General features: G+C 38.6%; 2 protein-coding genes across 2 annotated transcripts; one reads left to right on the forward strand and one right to left on the reverse strand.

Moving 5' to 3' along the window:
* Positions 1-1,293: 1,293 nt before the first annotated feature.
* LOC139744187 (DNA repair protein complementing XP-C cells homolog) lies at positions 1,294-14,946 on the reverse strand. The gene is made up of 16 exons (XM_071654638.1): positions 14,187-14,946; positions 13,604-13,718; positions 13,098-13,179; positions 12,122-12,279; positions 11,452-11,572; positions 10,996-11,088; positions 9,718-10,455; positions 8,821-9,001; positions 8,132-8,284; positions 7,053-7,110; positions 6,578-6,689; positions 5,632-5,721; positions 4,997-5,174; positions 4,412-4,505; positions 3,550-3,643; positions 1,294-1,894 (listed from the first exon to the last, which is right to left on the reverse strand). The coding sequence occupies exons 1-16, from the start codon at positions 14,944-14,946 to the stop codon at positions 1,634-1,636; spliced, it is 3,288 nt and encodes a 1,095-aa protein (XP_071510739.1). The 3' UTR covers positions 1,294-1,633.
* Positions 14,947-17,305: 2,359 nt separating this feature from the next.
* Positions 17,306-22,071, forward strand: LOC139744193 (U6 snRNA-associated Sm-like protein LSm3). Its single transcript, XM_071654643.1, has 4 exons — positions 17,306-17,349; positions 19,558-19,671; positions 20,729-20,824; positions 21,581-22,071. The coding sequence occupies exons 1-4, from the start codon at positions 17,329-17,331 to the stop codon at positions 21,665-21,667; spliced, it is 318 nt and encodes a 105-aa protein (XP_071510744.1). The 5' UTR covers positions 17,306-17,328; the 3' UTR covers positions 21,668-22,071.
* The last annotated feature ends 455 nt before the right edge of the window (positions 22,072-22,526 follow it).

Here is a 22,526-nt window from a genome sequence, read left to right on the forward strand (position 1 = left end):
TGACAGAGAGCAAACATTATATCATATGCAGGCTCTTAGTTTGTCCAGAACATAGTTTGCCTTAATTTAATATTGAGATTAATCTCACAATCAATGCTGACTTACTGCAGTACTGGGTCCAGGTCAACCAACTTGTTCTACATAGCTTCCTATGTAAATGGTACACTACTGACACTGTGTGTACAATCAAGTCTGCATATGTACTGTTATGGCAGTGAACGCATATAGTTTGGTATTAGAAGAACGTCAAATATACACGTGTGAAAATACCACACACTTTCCTTACAAATCTTCAACATGACTAACAATACGGATTGAAGTTTGTGAAAAGGCCACATAAATCACATGAAAATATAGTACTATACATTCACAATGTAAGTAGAATTTCATTCTATCATACACTGTATTGATCAATTTCCATGTAATATACAATGAGTAGTACTGAGTGTCCCTTTTGTATGAAAACAACAAAAACAAAGCAAATGGGGAGATACAACATGAACAAAGGGAAATCTGATAATGATGGACAAATGTAATCAGCCCTGATTGGCATAATGATACTTCTGGTGCATGGAGGTCCAAATTATAATCCTTGATACTACAACAGTGGGGTAGTTATTGAAACAATGACAATGGTTGGTTGAATGAACTTTTGTCTGCTTTCTAGTAGAGCTGTTTTTCTTCTAACTCCAATGACTTTTATTCTATGCAATGCATGCACTTGTATCAATACTAATGATGCACCTATTGAAAGAGACTCGAGAATGATGAGTGCATTATCTGGCAAGTCCAGATCCTCCTTTGTAACCTCGCTACAATACATAACAGGGAATTCATTCTAGCAGTTGCACATGAGTGTTGTAAGCTAAGTGTAATTTACATAATTAGACGACATGAGTCTAGCAGGTTTCTGAATGGAGTGAACCTGGATTTTGGATGGGTTTGAAGAGTGGTGCATTTCCGATTTCAATACAGGACACATTCTCATATCTCTACAACTGCATCTAAACAAATCCAATTGATTCTAGACACATGTGGAACTTTACTGTATATTTACCCACTACACCTAGAATACCAGAGCTACCATAACATGATGGATACAAGTTTGCAGTCATACAAAAAAATGTATATAATTTGTATGAACGAACCTTTGCTCATAAAACCACATTTACTGTGGAATATAAGTGAATAAAACACATCTTTACAACAACATATAAACCAAATTAGAATATCACAAAATAGAGGTTTTAGCACTTCAGATTTTGTTCATTAAATCAGTGCAGATTACTCAGTCAAGTTGGAAAGGAGGTAGCCATTGCAATCAAGGCTCATTGCATCAAATGTAGAAGAAACAAATTTTGGTGGTTTGAAAAGTAAATATGGCACCCTTGTTACATTACGCATGCGGAAATGAAAATCATATAGACATCTACTACTGTATAAGTCTCAGTTCATAGGGCAGAATACATGGTGACAATGTCTTTGAATCTTGGATTACATAGACATGTTCATTAGATGAAAGAATACAAGTTAGCTGCATCAAACATGAAGTGGGTACGACATATACTCTGAAGTCTGACATCAACTCATTTCAAACTTTGGCACATACAGATGTTAAAAAAAAATACTTGAACTATTTCTTCTTCTTTCTGCTCTTCTTCTCAAATGGAAGCAGATTAGAAGCATCACCAGAGAAAGATGTCATCTTGTTTTCGGGCCAGGAGGTGGACTTGCTGCTGCCGGTGTCCACCTGGCTGTTACTCCTCCCCTCCCCTGACCCTGCCGAGGAGTCGGCTTGACTCACATCATTGCTGTATCGCTTCTTCAGCCTCTCTCTGATCAGGAGACTCTTGATGAACAGCTTCCAGTGCTTCATGGTCCGAGCCTCTCGTTTCTAGCAGGATTCACAAAATATATTAAAAAAAAGGAATCTGGTGAATATAGGCGAACCTCATCACAAGCTGCTCGGGACCAATGAAATTTTGTCATTATATCAGTTATCTTGTTATATAAGGGATAAAAATAAAAGAAAGTAAAAGGCATGGGATCTACAAAGTTACCACACTACATCAGGTATCACACAATATCCAACCTTGTAATATGGGGTTCTACTGTATAACATTGCTTCTTTTCATTTAGCAGTAACAGGTCTAGTTCTAAGGTGGGTGTTTTCCTCTGAAGAAAGCTGCTCAGTTCTTTGTTGGGAAGAAATAGACATACAAATTCCTCACTTGCTACGTGTGCAAATTTCATGGCAAACAAAGCAAGAAGTTTCAGCCCCTCATCATAATATTCCTGTTGGAAATTTTACCTTGTGCAATCACACAAAATGACAGACTGGTACTCACACACACACAGGGGCAGGAGAAAGCCTTGATTTCTTCATCAGATCACACATTAATACATTCAATGGTTCATAATATTACCACAAGTACAATACCAGCATCAAGATTGAGTACTTCTCGCTTCATTTTCACTAGTTACTGCATTGACCTCCAGCTAGTGTTAATCTTTTGAATAACAACATCTATTACTTGAACTGTAAGGTGGGCATCTCAAGTACAGCGTAGTTTAAAGGGGATGGCTAGTAACCGACCAGTGGGAATCAGTGGGAATGCTGAGGGATGATTGTTCCAATCCTTGTGGGATTCATTTAAGAGTATATTATATATCTACTGTTGTGTGAAAATTATTTGCTTCAGAACGGTCTCATATTCAAGTAATGTGCAGATTAATGCCCCGTCACTGACCAGGGACGCTTACCTGGAAACATTAAACGCACATTACTTGAATATGAGACCATTCTGAAGCAAATAATTTTCACACAAGAATAAATATATAATGTACTCTTAAATGAATCCCACAAGGATTGGAACAATCATCCCTCAGCATTCCCACTGATTCCCACTGATCAGTTACTAGCCATCCCCTTTAAGTATGTGTTCCTATTCTGCGGTCTACACTGCCCTATGTGTTTGAGACATATCACTTTATTTATTTGATATAAGACAGGAAATGTATCAAAGACTTCTCTATCAAATCTATAATACATTTGATTGGTTTATTGATAGGTTTTATTTCTGTATTTCTTTTTCATACATAAATGTAACACAAAGTTACTGAGTAGAATACTGTTTGAATATAACAGTTGAAACAGGAGAGTGATTAATCAAAGTGTACATTATTCAATAATTCAAAATTCAATATTGATAGACAAATAAAATGAGAGAAAGAAAAATAAATCAGATCAACAGATAGATAGATTGATTGATTGACTGACTGACAGACAGATAGATAGATAGATGGATAGATAGATGGATAGATGCATACAGAAAGAGAAAAAGAAATACTGGTACCAGACTGCCAGCACTCCCATGTCTTTGGAATGCTCTTATCATCATCAGTTCAGTACCTTAATTCTGAAGCTTGTTCACTTGGCAAACGACCTGACACTGAAAGACCGGTTAATATTTGGTTTCTCCTGGCGCTAATAAGGGCAAGAATATCAAACCAAATGACTGAATTTGAAAAAAAGATAAATCTTCCAACCTCCTTTGCCTTTCTCTCCATCTCCACCTGTTCTTCCTCCCACGCCGACACCAGAACCTCTTCAAACTCCTTGCAGACCACGAACCCATCCATTCTGAAATTACAAGAAGTCATGTGACATTATTTCTGGTAGCAAACAAAAACATCAGTCAATTTAATATCCACATGGGGAGACATAACACTGCTTTTTGACAAAGTCTTGTTCTTGAGGGCTGGTGAGTGTCTTTGCTTTAAGATTGCCAGTACAGGTAATGCTGAGACTTGGCTTGGCAAATTAAGTGATATACATAGCTTTCCTGGATGTGCACAAAGCAGCATGGACTCTAAATGTGGGCAAAACATTTTCCAAACCCACTTGAAGCAACTAACCTCCCACCCATTACACATGCACACACTCACACACACACACACAAACACATGGGGAGGCAGAAAATTGTCACAGGCTGTGAATACTGAAGAACATTTGGCATAGGTTGCTGTCAGGGTCACACATACACTGCATATGTCGCAGCTAATGTCTTGAACAAAATAAAACAAAACAAATCAAACAAGAACAGATTAAAAAAAACACACAAACCTTTTGTCTTACTTAACTAATGTTATTCAGTGACCTTATCTTGAAGCCACATGGGATTATACATCAGTATGGTCTATTTCACAAGCGCTCCTTCCCTTGGTAAAAAAAAGAAAAAGACTATGTAGAACACTTACACAGGATGAATATACCCAGAGTGAAAGTCCCATCCCATCATGGCCGGAGCACAGTCAATGTCCAGTTTACGGGCTACTTTATTAAGTCCAGGGACTGGTCAAGTAAGAAATGGAGAAATGCGAAAGAAAGGAGACAAACGGTCAAACTTACACAGGGTGATTGAAGCCAGAGTGAAAGTCCCATCCCATCATAGCTGGAACACAGTCAATGTCCAGTTTTCTGGCCACCTTGTTTAGTCCAGGAACTGGTCAAATGTACACAAATGATTTTAGTAGGAAGGAGTAAAAAGAAATCTGTATGCCTCCTTTTTTTTTTCTTGTGGCTTTTAAAACTATGAAGCTATTCTGGCAGTGATGTACACCATTTACACCAACATAATCAGGAAGATCCCAAAGAGCAAGCAGGGAGATACATTACTTGTGTGTTACATGCATCTTAATGGGCAAAAATAATTCCTGAATCAGGAAGATTTTATTTATTCTTTTTTCAAAACATGAAGAAATATTGAATATTTTCAGGAAGTCTGCTGAATCTGGGAGACTTGGCAGCTCTGGGTCCTGTCGTAAAAAAAATTGACATCAAACATAAATCAGAAAATCAAACACATGTCTCTGAATATTCAATTCTGATTGGCAGATACAGGACTTATGTTTGATTTTCTGACTTATGCTTGACTGCAGCTTTTTATGCAACAGGCCCCAGGATTATAACAATCCATCTGGTATCCCAACATACTCTTCAAATGGACGGTGCCAGCTGGAAGCATGGATGGCTTGAAGAGCTCCACATTGCCGTACTCATTCCTCGGCACCTTGCCATCCACTGCTGGGGGTGGGATGTAGTCCTCCACCTGCCACTTGCCGTACACGCCCAGGATGGCCTCTTCGGTCTTTATCATGCCCTCTCCTTTTTTCTGCAACAATGGTTGGAAGAAACGGGGCAACATGAGATAGCGTACATCAGTGCAAAATAATGGGACCATTAACAATTTTTCTTGTTCTGCGCTCTAGCTCTGCTCATAGGTCTTATTAAATAATATGCTCTGTGCACAATCCTAGACGTGTCACATCAAGCATGTACATAAATGACTGTGGAGCAGTAACTGATAACTTATAATCACCTATTCTCTGGAACTCTAAGTTGTTCTTTGACAGATGTAGTATTACTGGCACACTGAGGCTATCCATTCATGTTGTGAACGAAGCATGATCTCACATGTTCATCTTTGAAAAGTTTATTCTCTGCCCGCTTATCAGTGCACCATCACACAAACCTGTCACCGATATTTAAATCACTAAATCTAAAAGACATGAAACATTATCCTACAAAAATGATGGTTCACTGAGAGTACTCTGATGGCAAAAACTCACCCACTTTGGTCTTGGCTTCACCATCTTGTAGGGCTTTTCCCCAACACGGATAGCTTTCCCTTCTTTCAGCCATGTCTCACGCGTATGCAGCTAGGAAGGAAGATGTAAAAGCAGAATGTGCAATGACAGAGTCTTTACTGTGGGCAAGGTTTACTCCAGGGGGGGAAAAATACATATTTTACCGACCAAAAGTGAGCAGCACACAGCATCTTTACACATCATTAACTTCAAAAAAAAAAAAAGAAGAGAAAGTGCAACAAACATTATTTGGTATATTTTTAGTAAGGATTTAAAGACAAGAAAAACTTGCATCATCTGTACTAAAGTACAAATACCGTGCCATGTTATCTTTTTCTTTTAAAAGAAGAAAAGCTAAGAATTTTCTTGATTCACTTTCCCAGACTACCATCTCTGAACCAAATACTGAGAGAGTGCACTAACCACTTTGGCACCAATGCACTTACCCATGACTTGCTGGAGTATTATTTTCAATGCCCTTCCAAAATGTGGTTGAACCCAAAGTTGGATAAATCCAGAAAGGTGTGTGTGTGTGTTGATAAGAGGAAAGTTTCTGTGTTAATGATTAGATTTGAAAAAAGACTAACCTATTAATGAGAAAACTGGTTGTATACAGAGCTACTGAGAGACTAGCCAAGATGAGCTTACCAACAAAGTCTCCATAAGTTAGTGTTTCTCATTGGTGGGTTAGTCTCTGTTCAAGTCTAAATCATCACAGAAACTCTACATTTATCAAAATTGTGTGACCATGTGACATCCGACATGAAAGCCATTACAGTACCAAGGGATCTGTAAGATTATATGAACCCAACTCAATGACAGTCTCACTTTCGTGACATCTATACCGAATGACGGAGAGATTCACATCACCAGATGCAAAATTGGTGAATTATGTAGAGTGTGGGTTTAGGTGAGGTTGTGAACTTACAGTGTGAACACACTCCCTGGAGTAAACAGCCTCCCCTCTACAGTAGCCCAGTATGGCTGGTTCCTCTGGATACAGTGCTTCAAACTTCAGCAGGTGCCTTTTGAGGGCATACCTTGAAAATACCATTGGTATGAAGAAACCACGAGAAAAAAAAAACAACCAAATAAATGAAACCATAACCAAAAACTGGAATCCATTAACACTGTCACATGAGTAACTCATCATCCAATCAACAGGTTTAGTAAATTCAATACAAAGTCTACAGTGTACCGAGTTGAGTAAGATTAAACTTACAGATTTATGTTTCATGTGCTACTGAGCTCATTGTTACCAGTTTGGGTGAAGGAACTACGTTACAGAGTACGAAGAGTGTGATGAGGCAAGAATTTTGTGTGTAGCACAACTGAGGGACTTTCATCAATGAAACAGATGCATCCAAACAAAATTAATAGAGCAAGGTGATGAGTGAACTCACAATGGATGATTCTTGTACTCTGCAATTGATGTCGGGAGTGGCTTGTCCATCAGGTCATCTGAAGTCACAACACAAGTTTCAATTTACAATTAATGAAATCCTGCACCCTACTAACAACAGGTACACTTGAGTTCATGGACTTCAAAGGGACTGTACACTTCTGGTCAAGGTGAGGATTTAGCTTTTAACGTTTTGCGAGATATTCAGAAACCACTCCATGAGATGTCATGGAGCATGCAATTTTAAGGGGTATCAAAAGTTTATTTGATGAAAATCGGTTTTGAAATGGCTGAGATATCCAAAAACAAGGTGAAACAAAGAGATCTTAATAAAAGGCGTGGCCTGTCGCCTTTTATAATTATCATTTTTTTTTTAAATATCTCAGCCATTTTAAAACCAATTTTCATCAAATAAATATTGAATCCTTCTTAAAAATTACATGCACTTTCATATTCTATTAGAGATTAGAGGTTTTTCATTATCTCACTTAGGAATGTTATAAACCTGCATCCCCACCTCAACCAGTACTGTACAGTCCCTTAAAATTTTAGCAGAAAAGACCATGGTCTCTGGACAAAGATATTCCTGCACGTCTTTCATCTGTCACAAACATAGGAGTATATTGCATAAAGTGTAGGACTGTGTTTTTACCAAGACTCTGAGTCCCTGCTAAAATTCATGTCCTTCAGACCATGCAATATCTTGTGTCATTCAATTAAAGTAGACCACCATTAAATATGAGATATAATCAATCTGAAGCATATCAAATCATCTAAGAATTTCAGAAATTTCATCGAATATTTCCTTCAATTTCTACAACCTGGCTCCACCAAAATGATTTCAAGAACTGATAATTAAAATGGAAAATACAAAACAAATAGAGAAAATTTGTAATGACAGCATCAGCTGGACATAAAATTTAAAAATAAATTCTGCAAATGGTAAATCATACTTTAAAAAAAAAGTGGTGCAAAGGTATGGAGTACTTTACTGTTTTGATTTATCATTAACTCTGAACAGAACACACTTGAGTGTTCTTGTTACTGAGGGATTAGTATCTCTAGAACTTGGTCACTCACTCTCCAAGTCATCATCTTCCTTTTTGTCTCGCTTCTTGTTGCCACGGAGAGGCCTCAGTGTCTCCTCCCACCACTCTTCATCGGGGCGGAGCTTGTGAGTGGCTGTCAACCACTTGGAGGCATACCGCCTTGTGACATCCTTAATGCAGCCATCTAATGGACCAAGAGATTGATCGACTTTATTTTCAATGACATGCAAATCGGCAAGTGAGCACTTAATAGCATTATAAATACTGGTAACACTATCTTCTCCTTTAGTTTCACTTCATGGTGAGAGTTATAATACAGAGCAAACTGTGGTTTTGAGTGTTTCATTCTCACAACACATTGATATACTGAGAAAGCTGCTAGACACCAGTCATTTAATATTGAGGTTTTTTTTTAAAATCAATCAGTTCTCAGGGATCTTTAGCAAAAGCAATACTACATTGTGGTACAAGACCTTTGCTGGGATCACCTCTTAATAACACTTAACCTGCTTCAGATATTATTTTGAGAGCACTTAAGATTGAGATGCAATCAATAATAATATTGCTTTTAACTAGAAAACCATACAAACAAAAGAATTGACAGTACAATTTTTGTATATGCATCATGTTGTACATGTGACTGTCCTTGTGGTATTATGTTCCAGCATATTTATGCTGGATATTGTTTCTGGGATAATAGTATTGAAGCCAACAACTCACCATTTTCGACTCCAATGACATACGTCACTGGCTGAGTAGCCATCTTTTCACACATCTCTGGTTTGTTCAGTGACGATCTCACACAGTCCACACAGATCCAGCGACCCTCAGAAGGTAGGTATACTTCAAGCCAACAGTCAGAACCTGACATCACACCAATGACAGTGGCAATCATGACAATCTTACATTTTTTTTTCACCCTAAGTAGTCTCTCCAGAGTATGCACCATTTTTCATGAGTACCTATCTTCATTATCAACCCATCACTGTACAGTACTAATTTACACCCTGGGGTCACAAGTATCATAATAGGTACAACATCTTGTTCACAGATATGCTGGGCAGAACAGACATCCAGGGCCCTGTCCATCTAACCACAGTACTCCTAGTACGGCATTATGTAACTTGTTGACATCTGTTGTTATAATAAGTTCCTATTAGACCATGGAACACTTTCTGTGGAAAAATTCTGGTGGTTGGATAGGCTACTGGGTAGCTACAAATTCATATATGAAATAACATACACCTGCTTTATCAACCCCTATGTCTACTAAGATGCTCTTAATGAGATGTTGAGAAAACTATGTAGTGCGTGTGTGTGTGTGTGTGTGTGTGTGTCTGTCTGTCTGTCTGTCTGTGTGTTAGTTAGTGTACTCTATATATTTTTCCAATCAAACACAAATTTATGGATAAATCTTTCACCATTCTGACTGCTTTTGAACAGTTCTATTTAATATGGTTACATAACATCCGAAGTTATTTTTCATCAATATCATCCTAAAACTGTTATTTTTGGAATGGGCAATACACACAACATATGGAAAGTTAAATCCTATGAAGGTTAATAAGTGAAAAACATCAACTCACCCTTAGCTTTTGGATTTTCTTCCACTATCACATCATCTCCTGACTCACTGGAAAGAATTTTCCTGGAACCTTTTTTATTCTTCTTCCCACTTGATTGAGGCGACCTGGAAACATTCACAACCTTCACTTCAAAGTCGCTGTCTGACGAAAACCCCTCTTCAATGCTGGATACCGAGGTGTCCAACTTGGCCCTCTTTCTGGAGGGGTGAAGAGGGGTCCCCTTGGACGCTCTCTTTGATGGCTGAGATCTTGGTCTCTGTCTGGTGGAGGAACGTTTCAGTTCCTCCTCGAAGTCACTGTGTTCATCCTCCTCAGATATGTCCTCATCGTCTGACCAATCATCCGAATCTTTGGCCTTGGAGGCGGCCTTCCTCTTTGTTGCAGTCCTCTGCCTGAGAGCCCTCTGTGGTCTTTTCGGAGTTGGATCTTTATCACTCTTTACATCATGCTTTCTCACTGTCTTTGTAGCCTCTTCTTGGTTTCCCTTGAAGCTTCTCTTAGCAGATTTGGACTGACCCTTGGATGCAGGAGTCACAGCTTGGTGAGTGTCTCTGCCCCCTGGTTCTCCAGCGCTCTTCTTGGACTTGGTCTTGGCCTTACCACTGATGAGTTTCTTTGAAGCTTCTTCCCCTTGTGACTGTGGTGATGTCAGAGATTTCCCACTGCCACCTTGAGATGTTGAGGCTTCCTGATCTGGTCCATCCACATTAAGGACTTCCTTTTTTGGAGGCCTCTTTACCTCTGCATTCTTATTTTCTCGTTTGAATTTCTGCAAATACCAGAGATGAAACAGACATAATTGTAAAAGTCATTTACAGTGTATCTCATGCAAATAAACAAGTGAAAGTCTAAAAGTTGGCAAACATCTTCAGCAAGAACAGGGTTACTCTCCATTCAAATCCTATTTTTTCTTCAATCTATGTGCAGCAACAAAATCTATATTATTTCTATAGCTTTTAAATTTTCATTTTCATAACACTGATTTACAAGACTACAGATGTAATGTCTCCATCACATGAAATAAATCCAAACTCAACTGAAAGTAAAAAAATGAAATTACTTATCCTATGGCAAATTAATTTCATCTTTTCTACATCATACCACCAGACACAGCACATCTCAACATATAAGAAGTAAAATTCCCTTGTGACACAGTGTCTTGAGTGTGTAATATCTGAAGTCAGTTGAATTGTACATTTGCAAAGATACTTTGTATAAAGACAAACAAAATGTTGCATCGTGTCAGTGTCATTTCTACCAGTCATATGGAGATGAGCAGGCAATTCCTTATTTTGAGTCCTTGCCTCACCTTGGTAAGAAGCTTAGCCTTGTAGGTCAGAGGTTGTAGTGAGAAAACAAGACGGACATCAACCTTGAGGGCCCTCAGCACAATGGCACACATCTGAAATCATAGAAAACAAGCAACAACCTCAAGGCATGGCACAAACCACATAATCACTACATAGAGATTTTCAACAGTAGGGCCTATGCTTCTGACACTGTAACAATACAATATCTTGTGCCATTTGTATAAAAAGTAAAAATAAAAGACAGGTCATTCTTGAAAAAAAAAAAATAGGTGGATGGTGCCAGTATGAACATTCAGTTTTGATTTATGAGGAAATTTGTAATGCCATCTCATCATACACTCTGTGAGAAATAGATTTCAGCTCACAATTCATCAGTGTTGTTCCAATTCAACTTCAAGTGCATGGCCAATAAATTGATTTTAATTTTTTGTTTGTTTGTTTGTGTTTTTACTTACATGTACTTTCTCCCTCCCTGTTGCCACTTTCTTGGTCTCAAAGCAAGATGGGAGAATTTGAAATAGAGATGATCTCTTGTCCTCCCTCACTTCATCACTGACCTCAACTGAGCTACTAAACCTGGCATGGTAGAAAAATAAAGCAATGTAGGAAAGCAAGATGACTGTTAATGTTGCAAACTCATGCAGCATTCAAGATCCAGTTTGTTAATTTGGTAGAAGTTTATAGACGAGGGAGGCTCTTGGGCCAGGGAAATTATGTCAGCTCTTCCCCACACCCATAAGACCTATCCTGTGCACCCAATCCTGAGAATTTAGGTTGGAAATATCATACTGTGCCCATGAATGCAAATGAGGCACTATATCTGTGTGTACCTCACTCAGATCATTATCTATAAGAAAATTTCATGATTTGAAGTACATGTAATTTCCTTTTAGGTAGAATACTTTCCTGTACTTAGTCTACAATTTCTGTTCGTTGGGATCCTCTTTCAGAATTTTAAAGCTAAGAAGAAAACCTATGTCATCTTTTGTACTTGTATTATCATTTCCTGTTATCTCAACTGTAAAATCTCAAAAGAGATCAGTAGTCTATTTCATAACAAAACACATTGAATACAATCGAGCATAGCCTATGACTAATATTAGGACTGGTTGAATGCACACCTACCATTTTACAACTTTGGTAATGAAGTTAATGTTAAGTGATTTAGTTTTGTGGTTCAAAATGTCCCTGGGAATGATGGAGAGTCCGAGGCACTGGAGTTCTTCATCATTGCAGACTTTGTTGCTATGGAGACAGGCAGCAATTAGAGTAACAAGATGGGCCTACAAAGGAACAACAATAACAACAAAAACACAAGACAGTCAACCTTCACTGCACACGATTTGTGGCGAGACCTGTGACTTACAACCGAAAATATTTGCTTCTAAGTACAAGGTAAAACCTGAACTCTAAACTGATGATTACACGAAATATTCAGGTGAGATATAGACAAGAAGGCACATACTGTATGACATTTTATTAAAATAATACATGAAGACATACTGATCTTGACTGACAGCCTGAGCTGTTCATAGACACATACTTAAACACCTACCACACTCGGCTGTAAAATGCTTTGCTAATAAACTGTTCATTCATCGACATTGTTACACTGTTGTAACAACTGTGCTGAAATTTTGGTCAAATTATCGAGTTCCAGCTGTATTATTTGAACGATGACATTTCAGACTCTGACCCTAACAGGCATCTGAAATATTTTTATATCCAAAATATATTAATATATTTATATTCGAAATATTTTGCCCTGTATCCTGATATATTCTTCCTACCAAACTGCGCTCATTGGGTAAATTGCTGAAATGACAAGACATGCTGCGTAAATAGTGCATCTATATAACTTTTTCACTTTAGATTTTCTATGTTTAATTTTTGTTGGATTATATTTTACCCTTTTCTGGGTCTAATTCATTACCTGCCTCTTCTATGTGATTGAAAGTTTCAGAGTTCCACACATACACACACACACGAAAAAAAAAAAAGTCAGAAAAACAGAGCTTACACCATTTTAATGAATCCTATGAAAATCCCAAAGCTGTCAACGATTGTTACAGAGGTGAGAAAACTTTGCTCTACAAATCACCTTGTGTAATTGGAGTCGCCGTTCTTTGTTGTATTTGTTCACCTGCCACTGGAAATATGCTGCCCAGAGGTGTTCTTTCTTCCTGAAATTGATGAAAAGGTTACCCAAATTCATGCTGCATGTTCATCAAACATACTCATATTTTTTTTTGGAAAAACCCCCAGAAATTTATAATACCATTCCATTTGACAAGAGAACCTAATGAGGGCAACACCGACTACAACAGCATTGTTTCTCAGCTCAAGATACAGTGCACTCCCGTGATAACGAACATGGTTACAATGAAATGTGGGATACAATTAAGTAAAATTCTGTCCAAAATTATAGTCTAAGCATATCTTCATAAACTTTGCTTGTTCGACAGTAATGAAATTTCAGTATATAATGTAATGAAAGAAAACTGCCAGTCCTGAGGACTTTCCTATAATAGCTAGGAGTTGCCTGTATTGGATTAGATCCATCACTGAAGACACCTTTCAAACTCTGGAGAGAGAACTTGAGCTCACCGTTTTTTGTCCTTGGATGTCCCAGGGAGGTCTATGTCAATTTCTAAGGATGTCTGTTCTGCTTCTTTTTCCTGTGGTTTAATGGTAGGTTCCCCTGATTCATTGAGGGGTGTGTCTGAGAGCATGTACAGAAAAGGGCAAAAAGAATATGGAGATTGGTACAATGCATATGTATATAAAGGACAATCAACGGCAAACACTACAATATATAGCCTAACCAAAAGCAGATGAGAATGCATCATCAAGGAAATGAATTCTTATGAATGCGAGGAAGATTAACAGATGCTGTTATGATATTAGATCACATACTTGTAGATGAGGTTGATGTGCATAAAGAAGGGATTACCTGGTACAAAATTCATATTACTCCATTGTTTTGAGAACACCATGTTGCATTCTATGACAGAAAATGACAACAAATGGTAGCATTGTGACACAAGGGTGCTGTGTCAACATCTTAGTGAAGATGTGACATCAACTAACAATTCCCCCTTAAATCCTACTGTAACTTTGTATACTGTAAATCATGGATGATCATGCCATACATTACAAAGACTGCTACCATTATGTCAAGAGGCTTTACCTTCTACTTCCTCCCATTCTGACTGACTGTCATCAGATGACATGGCGGCATCCTCATCTCCCTCGACCGTTTTCGCCTCGGCAATGGTGACTTTGTTCTTCTCTTGAATCCTCCTCTTAGCTCTTGTCACACCTTTTCCAGACAACTTCTCCACTTTCACAACAGCCCTCTTCTTCTTGGAAGGACAATTCTTCAAGGGGGTATCAACATTTTGATGATTTTTCTTGGCCTGCCGCTTGGAGGGTGGCTTTTCAGATGGTTTTCCGCATGGTTCTATCCCCTTCCTTTTTCTTTGACTTCTCGTCGATGAATTCATAGAGATGTCATCTTCACAAGTGTTCTCAGTTTTCTTCAATTTTGACAAATTTTTCTTCTTTTGGGCAACTTTCTTCTCCATACCCTTTCCTTGCTCCTTCATTCCTCCTTCATCGCCTGAATCGCTTTCTTCATCTTCTGAGAGAGTCAATGGAACAAGATTTTTTGGGGTTTCTTTTTTGGGAGATTCCCTCTTGAAGTTGTTAGTAGATTTCTGCATGACCGACAGCTCACATTTACCATCTGTCTGACTCTCACTTCCAAAGTACTCCGACTTCAAAACAAATTTTGAGGTCACTCCACTGAGTTGGGCAGGTTTATTAGAACTATTCGACTTCTCTGTTTCATGCTCTTCTGGTTCATCAAAAAATGACTTGACTGGCACCTCTATGGGCTTTGACTCTGCATCATTGTAACTGATGTCATCAAAAAGAGACTTGGGCATGGATGTAACTGAAGCTTTCTTTTCCCTTACTTGCGGCTTAATGTCATTGTTTTCTTCGTCGGATGAAGAGTCACTTTCACTCAGGGCGAGGACGGCTTCTTCAGACAGTTTTGACGAGAATCTTTCTGGTGCTTTCTTTGAAATTTGCACCTCTTCTGCTTTGCAGCTGTCACTTGCATCCTTCGGTGTTTGCATAAGCTTAGTAGACTGCTTCGATCTACGTGATGAAGCTTTGACTTTTGGCAACTCAAAATCATCATCAATATCATCGTCCTCAGATTCTGATTCAGAGTGGAAAGTGACCACATCTTCTTCCTCCTTATCGCTGGAAGCCACATCATTCTTCATAGCTGCCATCTTTTGGACAGCCTTGAGCTTGGAACTTCTTCCTTTGGGTCTGGATCCATTCTCTACACTGGGACACTGTCCCTTTGCATCACTACCTTTCACTCTCTTGCTCATACTGCCCTTGTCATTTCTCTCCTTGTCAGTTTTTCTTGATGGTACTTTTATGTCTGTAATCTCTTCTCTCGCCTGTTTTACTTTTCCCTGCACTGATGCTTTTGATCTCTCTTGTTGAGGATGCTGTGACGTACTCCTTGCCTTCCTTCTTGCCATGGTTCTATTGCTCTCAAGAGACGATTACAATTTCAACTTTATCAGTTTCTCATACTCGTAGGAAGTGAATCCACCTGCAGCAGGAATAAAGAAAAAGAAAACATGCTTTATACAAACATCAAGCAACATGAGGGATATGGTTTTGTTGTATATCTAATACAAACACAGGGAATTATGGTACTATGTGCAGTTTATCAGAGAAAAAAAAAATCCTCACTGCAATTGCAACCAGTGAAAATAAGGTCTGCAGACAAGTGGCAAGTAAGTTGATACTACGATTATCAATGGAAAATTAACATGAACACTGGGAAAAACATTACCCAGCCATAGCTAGAGTGACATCAATGATCAATGTGGATTCTGTTAGGATGGTTCAGTAAACTTTGACAGGTTCTACAGAAAATTATGTCTGCTATTGTTTAAAATAAAACCCTTTACTTGCTCACAGTCACATGCTCAAAAAGCAGCAAGCAGCAATAAATTACTACTGACCATGCACAACACATCTACATGCAGTTATTACAGCGGTAATAGGTTTTAGATCTACACACTAGTTGTAAATTACAGCAGATTTTTCTAATTTTGTATATCAGAACTTTAAGTCATCAATTATAGACATGTTACAAAGAGCTACTGACATCTCCTCGTTATTACAGAGCCAAAGGTATAAATTGCGACCAGTACAACTGTGAAATGGAACACTTTGTCTTTTTGTCATTGTACCGACAAGTCCACCTTCATAGACACCTGATGTGGACTGAGTGAATGCAGCAATATAAAGTCGAACATATCAGTGAGAGTTTGGCGAGGATAATCGGACAATCCATTCATAAGTTATGAATTTTTAAAGTTTCCGCTCAGTCACTGGCACTGCTGCTTGAAAAGATTAAATAAATTTACACTAGCTAGAGAGTAAGGTTTCAAACTACAAAAAGGTAATTTACAGCTTATAGAATTGTGATCTACTGACACTACTGATGATGTCAATTCTGCTCTGAGCACTACACATATGCACATCGGCGGGCACATCTGCATCTGCTATCTCTGAGCATCATCCCAGATCTTAAATAATTATTGGAGTACCGTACCAGTACCACTACGTAAAAAACACTGCCTTCATTTGAACATTCTTACACAATGCTTTGGCCAATCCTATTCCTATGCAATGCCAAGTTGAACGCCGTTCGGGCCGTTCTAATTATCATCATCAGTCGTGATAACTATACACAGCCCAGTCGCTGTACATGGTACGTCGCATAGCGTAACAGTGTCTGGTCGGGTTACAGTCGTGATTGATTCTCACCTCACTGGCTGGACACGGGCCCGCAGGCGCAGCTCGCAGGCTGATATTCGGGTTACTCGTACGCGACGAGGGAGAGTATACAGCTGATCTGGAGACTCGTAGTCATAGTCATACCACCTGCCTGAGCCATGAATAAAGCGTTCTTACCGATATTATTACTTTCTTGAATACTAGCTGTCGGTTGCAAAGAGATTCGCGGGAAACATTGCAGGGCACGTGTCTTCGAACCGAAAGTTAGTCATCTCGTTACTCAACAAAAGTCAAATGTTATGTATACAATTTTCCCAGGTCGCGAGAGTTAGTCTTGCATTACAGATCTATGTTTCATAATCTTCACCGAGCGGGCGGAGTGTAGAGAGAGGTGGTCGTGATTGATTGCTGGGCAGGCTGGTTCGAAAGTCTACTAATGTGGAGACAGTCAATACCTCAATTATATCCACAAGAGAACGATCACCATCATCATGGCTGAAGAAGCAGAAGTTGTAAGTTCATTAAAGTAATTTGAAAATTGGGTATGAAGACTGGGACAATGTGAATTATAGCGGTTGAAATCACGGTACAAACAGTGGCAAAACAGTGTGTACGAGCCAGGTACAAGCCAAAGTTTGCAACTCGGCTCGGCACGCTCCTGTGTACAAAGTACAATTAACCTGTAGCTTTGAATGGGTAAGAAGTGAGTCGTAGTGTCCGGTCGACCGTGATGGCATTTTTTTTTTTTTTTTTTTTGGGGGGGGGGGTTCAACAATTTAGTCAGCCTCTGGTTTTGATTGGCTGAGATGCTCTGGTCACTGACTGTTACTATGGTAACTTTTAATTTCAATTGAAATTAAAAAGTTCTACTACTGTACAACTGTAGTTCTCTTGTTCATGCTCTTCTGGTTCATCAAAAAATGACTTGACTGGCACCTCTAACACGGTGTTAACGACAACGTTAACGCGAACGGTTAGTCTATGGCCCATGCCATGGGCTTTGCCTTTGACTCTGCATCATTGTAACTGATGTCATCAAAAAGAGACTTGGGCATGGATGTAACTGAAGCTTTCTTATCCCTTACTTGCGGCTTAATGTCAGTGTTGTTTTCTTCATCGGATGAAGAGTCACTTTCAGATCACTCAGGGCGAGGACGGCCGGCTTCTTCAGACCGTTTTGACAATCTTTCTGGTGGTTTCTTTGGTAGCAGCACGGACCAACGGTCAACAGCGTAACCTTTTAACGTTAAAAGTGCATTCAGATCGCATGAACTCCCGATTATCAGAATAGATGTACCGTTTGCACATGCTAAGTTGTGAAATGTTTATGTCAATATCGATAACATCAATAACTGCATAACAGCTATGTTAAGTAGATGGTCTATGTAGTGTCATTAATGAAGATTACATTTAATGAGTTTGAAGTGACAAAAAATGATGTCAAGTATCAAAACTCAACACTATTGTAAAATTCGTGCTGAGCTTGCTCTTTGTTGTGGGCCGCTCCGGTACAGTCCTGTTCGCTATTTATACAGCTACTGGGCTGTGTATAGTTAACAGCATACCTGAGTTTCGGGACAGAGGGCAAATTCCCATACATTAGCATGAAAAAAGGGGGACAATCGCTGCGACTCTGCGAGCAAGCCGAGTACCTGAATTGTGCACAGTGGTGTAGGGTTCGACCTGGCGCCGAGTGGATTTTGTTACTGTAAATCGGGAAGTGTAGATCTACATTCATTGATTTAAGTTACTGCTCGAAGATGGGTAATAATGATAATACATTATGGATCATCTACTTTTGGGGATACAACATTTATTGCCCATACAACAAGAGCAGCTCGCCAGCTGCTCAGTGCGTGGGGGTTTCTCAGGATATCACCTTGATGCATGGGGAATGAGGTACCAATAATATAGGACCGTAAAGTGCATGATTGCCTAGATTAATTACTACCTCTGCCAAGGAAGGAGGTTATATGCTTTGATCGGCGTTTGTTTTTTGGTTTGTTAGTTTGTCTGTGTGCAAAATTACTCAAAAAGTTGTGAACATTCCAGAGTTGGATGTAACTTACTGTGAAGCTTGAGGATGAGACAAGGAACAGTTGATTAAATTTGGGTAGTGATCCTAGAATTTTTATGGATTTTATGAAGAATTTTCGATATTTTGGCAGGTACCTCTGGTAGTGTCAACGAATTTGAAAGCGTGCTCTAGTTACTGTAAGGGCGAGGCGTGCCATGCAGCTGGAAGTTGATGACATAACTAAAGGCTTTCTACATGTGTATTGGCAAATTGGGCGATTTTCAGCATGCATACATACAATGTATGGGTGGAAATCACTGATCTCTATGGAAGAACAAGATCAGTGATGGAAATGAGCTGCTTTTGTGATGGAGGTCTGTGCTCTCAGAGTGCTTCTTCAGCTTTAGAATATATCAAAAGCATTCTTAAAAACACAAAGTTTATGCCAAGCAATATTTCCAGGTTTGACTAGATCATATCACCATCATCACTATAACTCTTTTACTTATTTTATTCCCCCGTTTCTCCCTCTCTTGATAGCTTAAAATTGATATTTCACAGACCAAATTCAAACACTGCTTCCCATAAGGCCTGTTTTACAGGAAATCTTTCTTTCAATATACATGGGCATAGATTGAGATAGCAATTTAACTGGTGAGAATGATATACATGTAATGGTTGTTATTTTATCCTCTACACACAGCCCACACAGCCAGCTAATACTGTAGAGGAGCCACTGGACCTGATTCGTCTCAGTCTGGATGAGAAGATCTATGTCAAGATGAGGAATGACAGAGAATTGAAAGGAAAACTGCATGTAAGATTCAGTGGACTTCAGTTGTAATATCTTCTCATGATTTAATTTTTTTCTTGAAAGTGTGAGAAGAGCTCCTGTGTGTTGCATCATCTATGCTTTATTCTTTTTTGTATTAGTCAACTGTTGGTGTGAATGTATGAGATATCATAGAAATACTGGAATTGTTGGTAAGATCAGGATTAATGTAATTACATTGAATTCAGATATTAATTAGAGAATGAATTTCATTGTCATGGACCTACCTGTTCTCTTGTCTCTGTTTCCCTTTTATGTCATATGTGTATTGAAAATATACACTTGACTCCGAAATCTGCACCTGTGTTATATGTAAAAATACAGGTTGTACAGTCCTTGAGGCATGTGCCCAACAGCTTCCCCGAAAGTTATATCCTGCTGCATATCACTCTGTATCTTTTTCTCCTCAAAATTTAGTCTGTGAAAGAGATAGGAGCAAATATGCCCAAAATTTGAGTGATTAAACAAAAAAAATGCAGCACCATTCATTTTTGCAGACATATCAAGAGGACATTTGCCTGGGTGCTCTCTTCATTGAGCTATGACACTTAATCTTACATTGACTATGTTCTGTAATGTATAGTGGATGTCTCTTTCATTAATAAGTCTCATGAAGATTGTGTGATCAGAAGTAGAGAAATCATGAGGTCTGCATACACTGCATGTAACAGATTTCAAATGGTACTAAAAAATGTGAGTATGCTGTACAAGTATGGTCCAAATTTACAAAGATGGTTAAAACCAAATTTGATGTTTGAATTTAGCCTATAGAAACTCAAGTGCAAAATAAATGTAAGTGCACTCCCATTATAACGAAATTCTGGTGACAGCAAAGTAAAGATTCAGGTCACAACATCATCCACTCTGTGTTTTGTTTATTTGTTTGGTTCTAATGAAATTTCAATGTAGCAAAAGAAAACTGCCCGTCCCGAGGACTTTGTTATAACATGAGTCCACCGTACCTTGCACATTTGTGTGTCAGCAATCATTCATTGTTGTACGTGTGAACCTCTCATAGTATTATTTTGATATGTCATTCCAGGCCTATGATCAGCATCTCAACATGATCCTTGGTGATGTGGAAGAGACAGTCACTACTGTGGAAATTGATGAAGAAACCTATGAAGAAATCTACAAGGTTAGTCTGATGAAGAGGTCAAAGATTATGCTAATGCAGAAAAAATAATACAGTTAAACCTCGCTTAAGTTGAATAATCACCAAAGTTGAAGGATTTCTCAAGTCCTCTTCTCTTTATATTCTATTGATGTTCATCCCTCATAAGTCAAATTTTCTCTAATTTGAAGCTATTTCTGCAGTCCAAATAGATTCGACTTAAGCAAGGTTGACTGTGTATTGTAAATCATATCACTCTCACCTTTAGAGATAAATACTGTGAAAACTCACTGCAATAGTATCAAACTTGTATACTTTGTTAAGTCCAGCTGCAGTGATAGGGACTGAAGATCTCATGATATGCGCATGACTCTTTATGGTCGAATACAGTCCATTTAAAAAAAAGAGTCCATCAAAGTCATATCACCTCAATATTCCTGCCTTTTTTTAACCTGTTCCTTGACCAAGATTCACCTGTTAAATTCAATATTCATTTACACTTCCAAGGGAATTTTGACCTGATAGTGGTACATTTTCAAAATACATAATGTACAATGTATTTAATTCTTGATCCTGCTACAGCGTACCTCTCCAGTATGCAAGCAGCACTAAGACTAACTAGAAAATGATTTGTAGATTGACATCACTTTACCATACTCAAACCATTCAAATTTCTTCTGTCAACTGTCGTTAACTGGTATACATGCCTCCTAAAATAATCTTTAAGGTCTTCATAACTCTTTTTATATGATTTGTTTTGTGTGTTTGTTTGTTTTGCAGAGTACAAAGAGGAATGTCCAGATGCTGTTTGTGAGAGGTGATGGTGTCATTCTGGTCTCCCCACCCCTGAGGTCTGGGTCATTATAGCATCATGATCTGCATCATGCTGACATACATGTGTAGGTTACACTTCAGTTTGGTATCATACCTAGTCCTGTAATTATTTTCTCTTAATGCCTCTACCAGAAGGGTTTTGAAGGTAATGATGAGATCATAGATGTTTGAAGCAAAGTCATTTCAGAATAATCAACCTTCAAGCTGGGAATATTCTCAAAGAATAAGCTCAGATCCACAGAAAAGATGAGTTCCAACTGTACTACAGATATGAATATTGTATGAACAGTTGTGCTTGCAATATAATTGTGCACACTCCAAGACTGACTTTACATAACTGTTTAGAATAGAGTACAGTGTATCTTACTTGCGTTTTAAGAAACAAGTACAGGGGAGTCCCCGTTATAGCGAGGGTCAGATACGAGAGTCCTCTTTTAACTGAGTAAATTGTCGGGACCCAGCAAATGTTAATTTCTGGGAATCTAAAGTTTCTTTTGTTTCAAGATAAGTTTCAACAACAACAACAACAACAACAACAACAACAACAACAACAACAACAACAACAACAACAACAACAACAACAAACAAACCCACCCAAAGAGGAACAGCAAAGAATTTGTGCAGATGTAGCAAGGAAAATTTGTTGTCTGGAACCAAGAAGTGGGCAAAATCATGTGGCTTGTCAAAATTAGAATCCTTCTGTTGAATAAATACACACAACGCTATCGAAAGAGGGACTAATTTTGTTCTTTTGTTTTCATATATTTAGAATTGATATCTCTGCAATACATGTTGCTAAAGCAGGGCTCAACATGAGCCGTGGCCCATTGGCCCTGGGCCACCAAAAGTTGATGTTTGCCACCAAATTTCCAAAAAGCCATCTTTTGGTTGC

This window comes from Diadema antillarum, unplaced genomic scaffold, assembly GCF_040938485.1.
Source record: "Diadema antillarum isolate AM-2024a unplaced genomic scaffold, OU_Dant_1.0 seq00001146_RagTag, whole genome shotgun sequence".
Lineage (NCBI taxonomy): Eukaryota > Metazoa > Echinodermata > Echinoidea > Diadematoida > Diadematidae > Diadema > Diadema antillarum.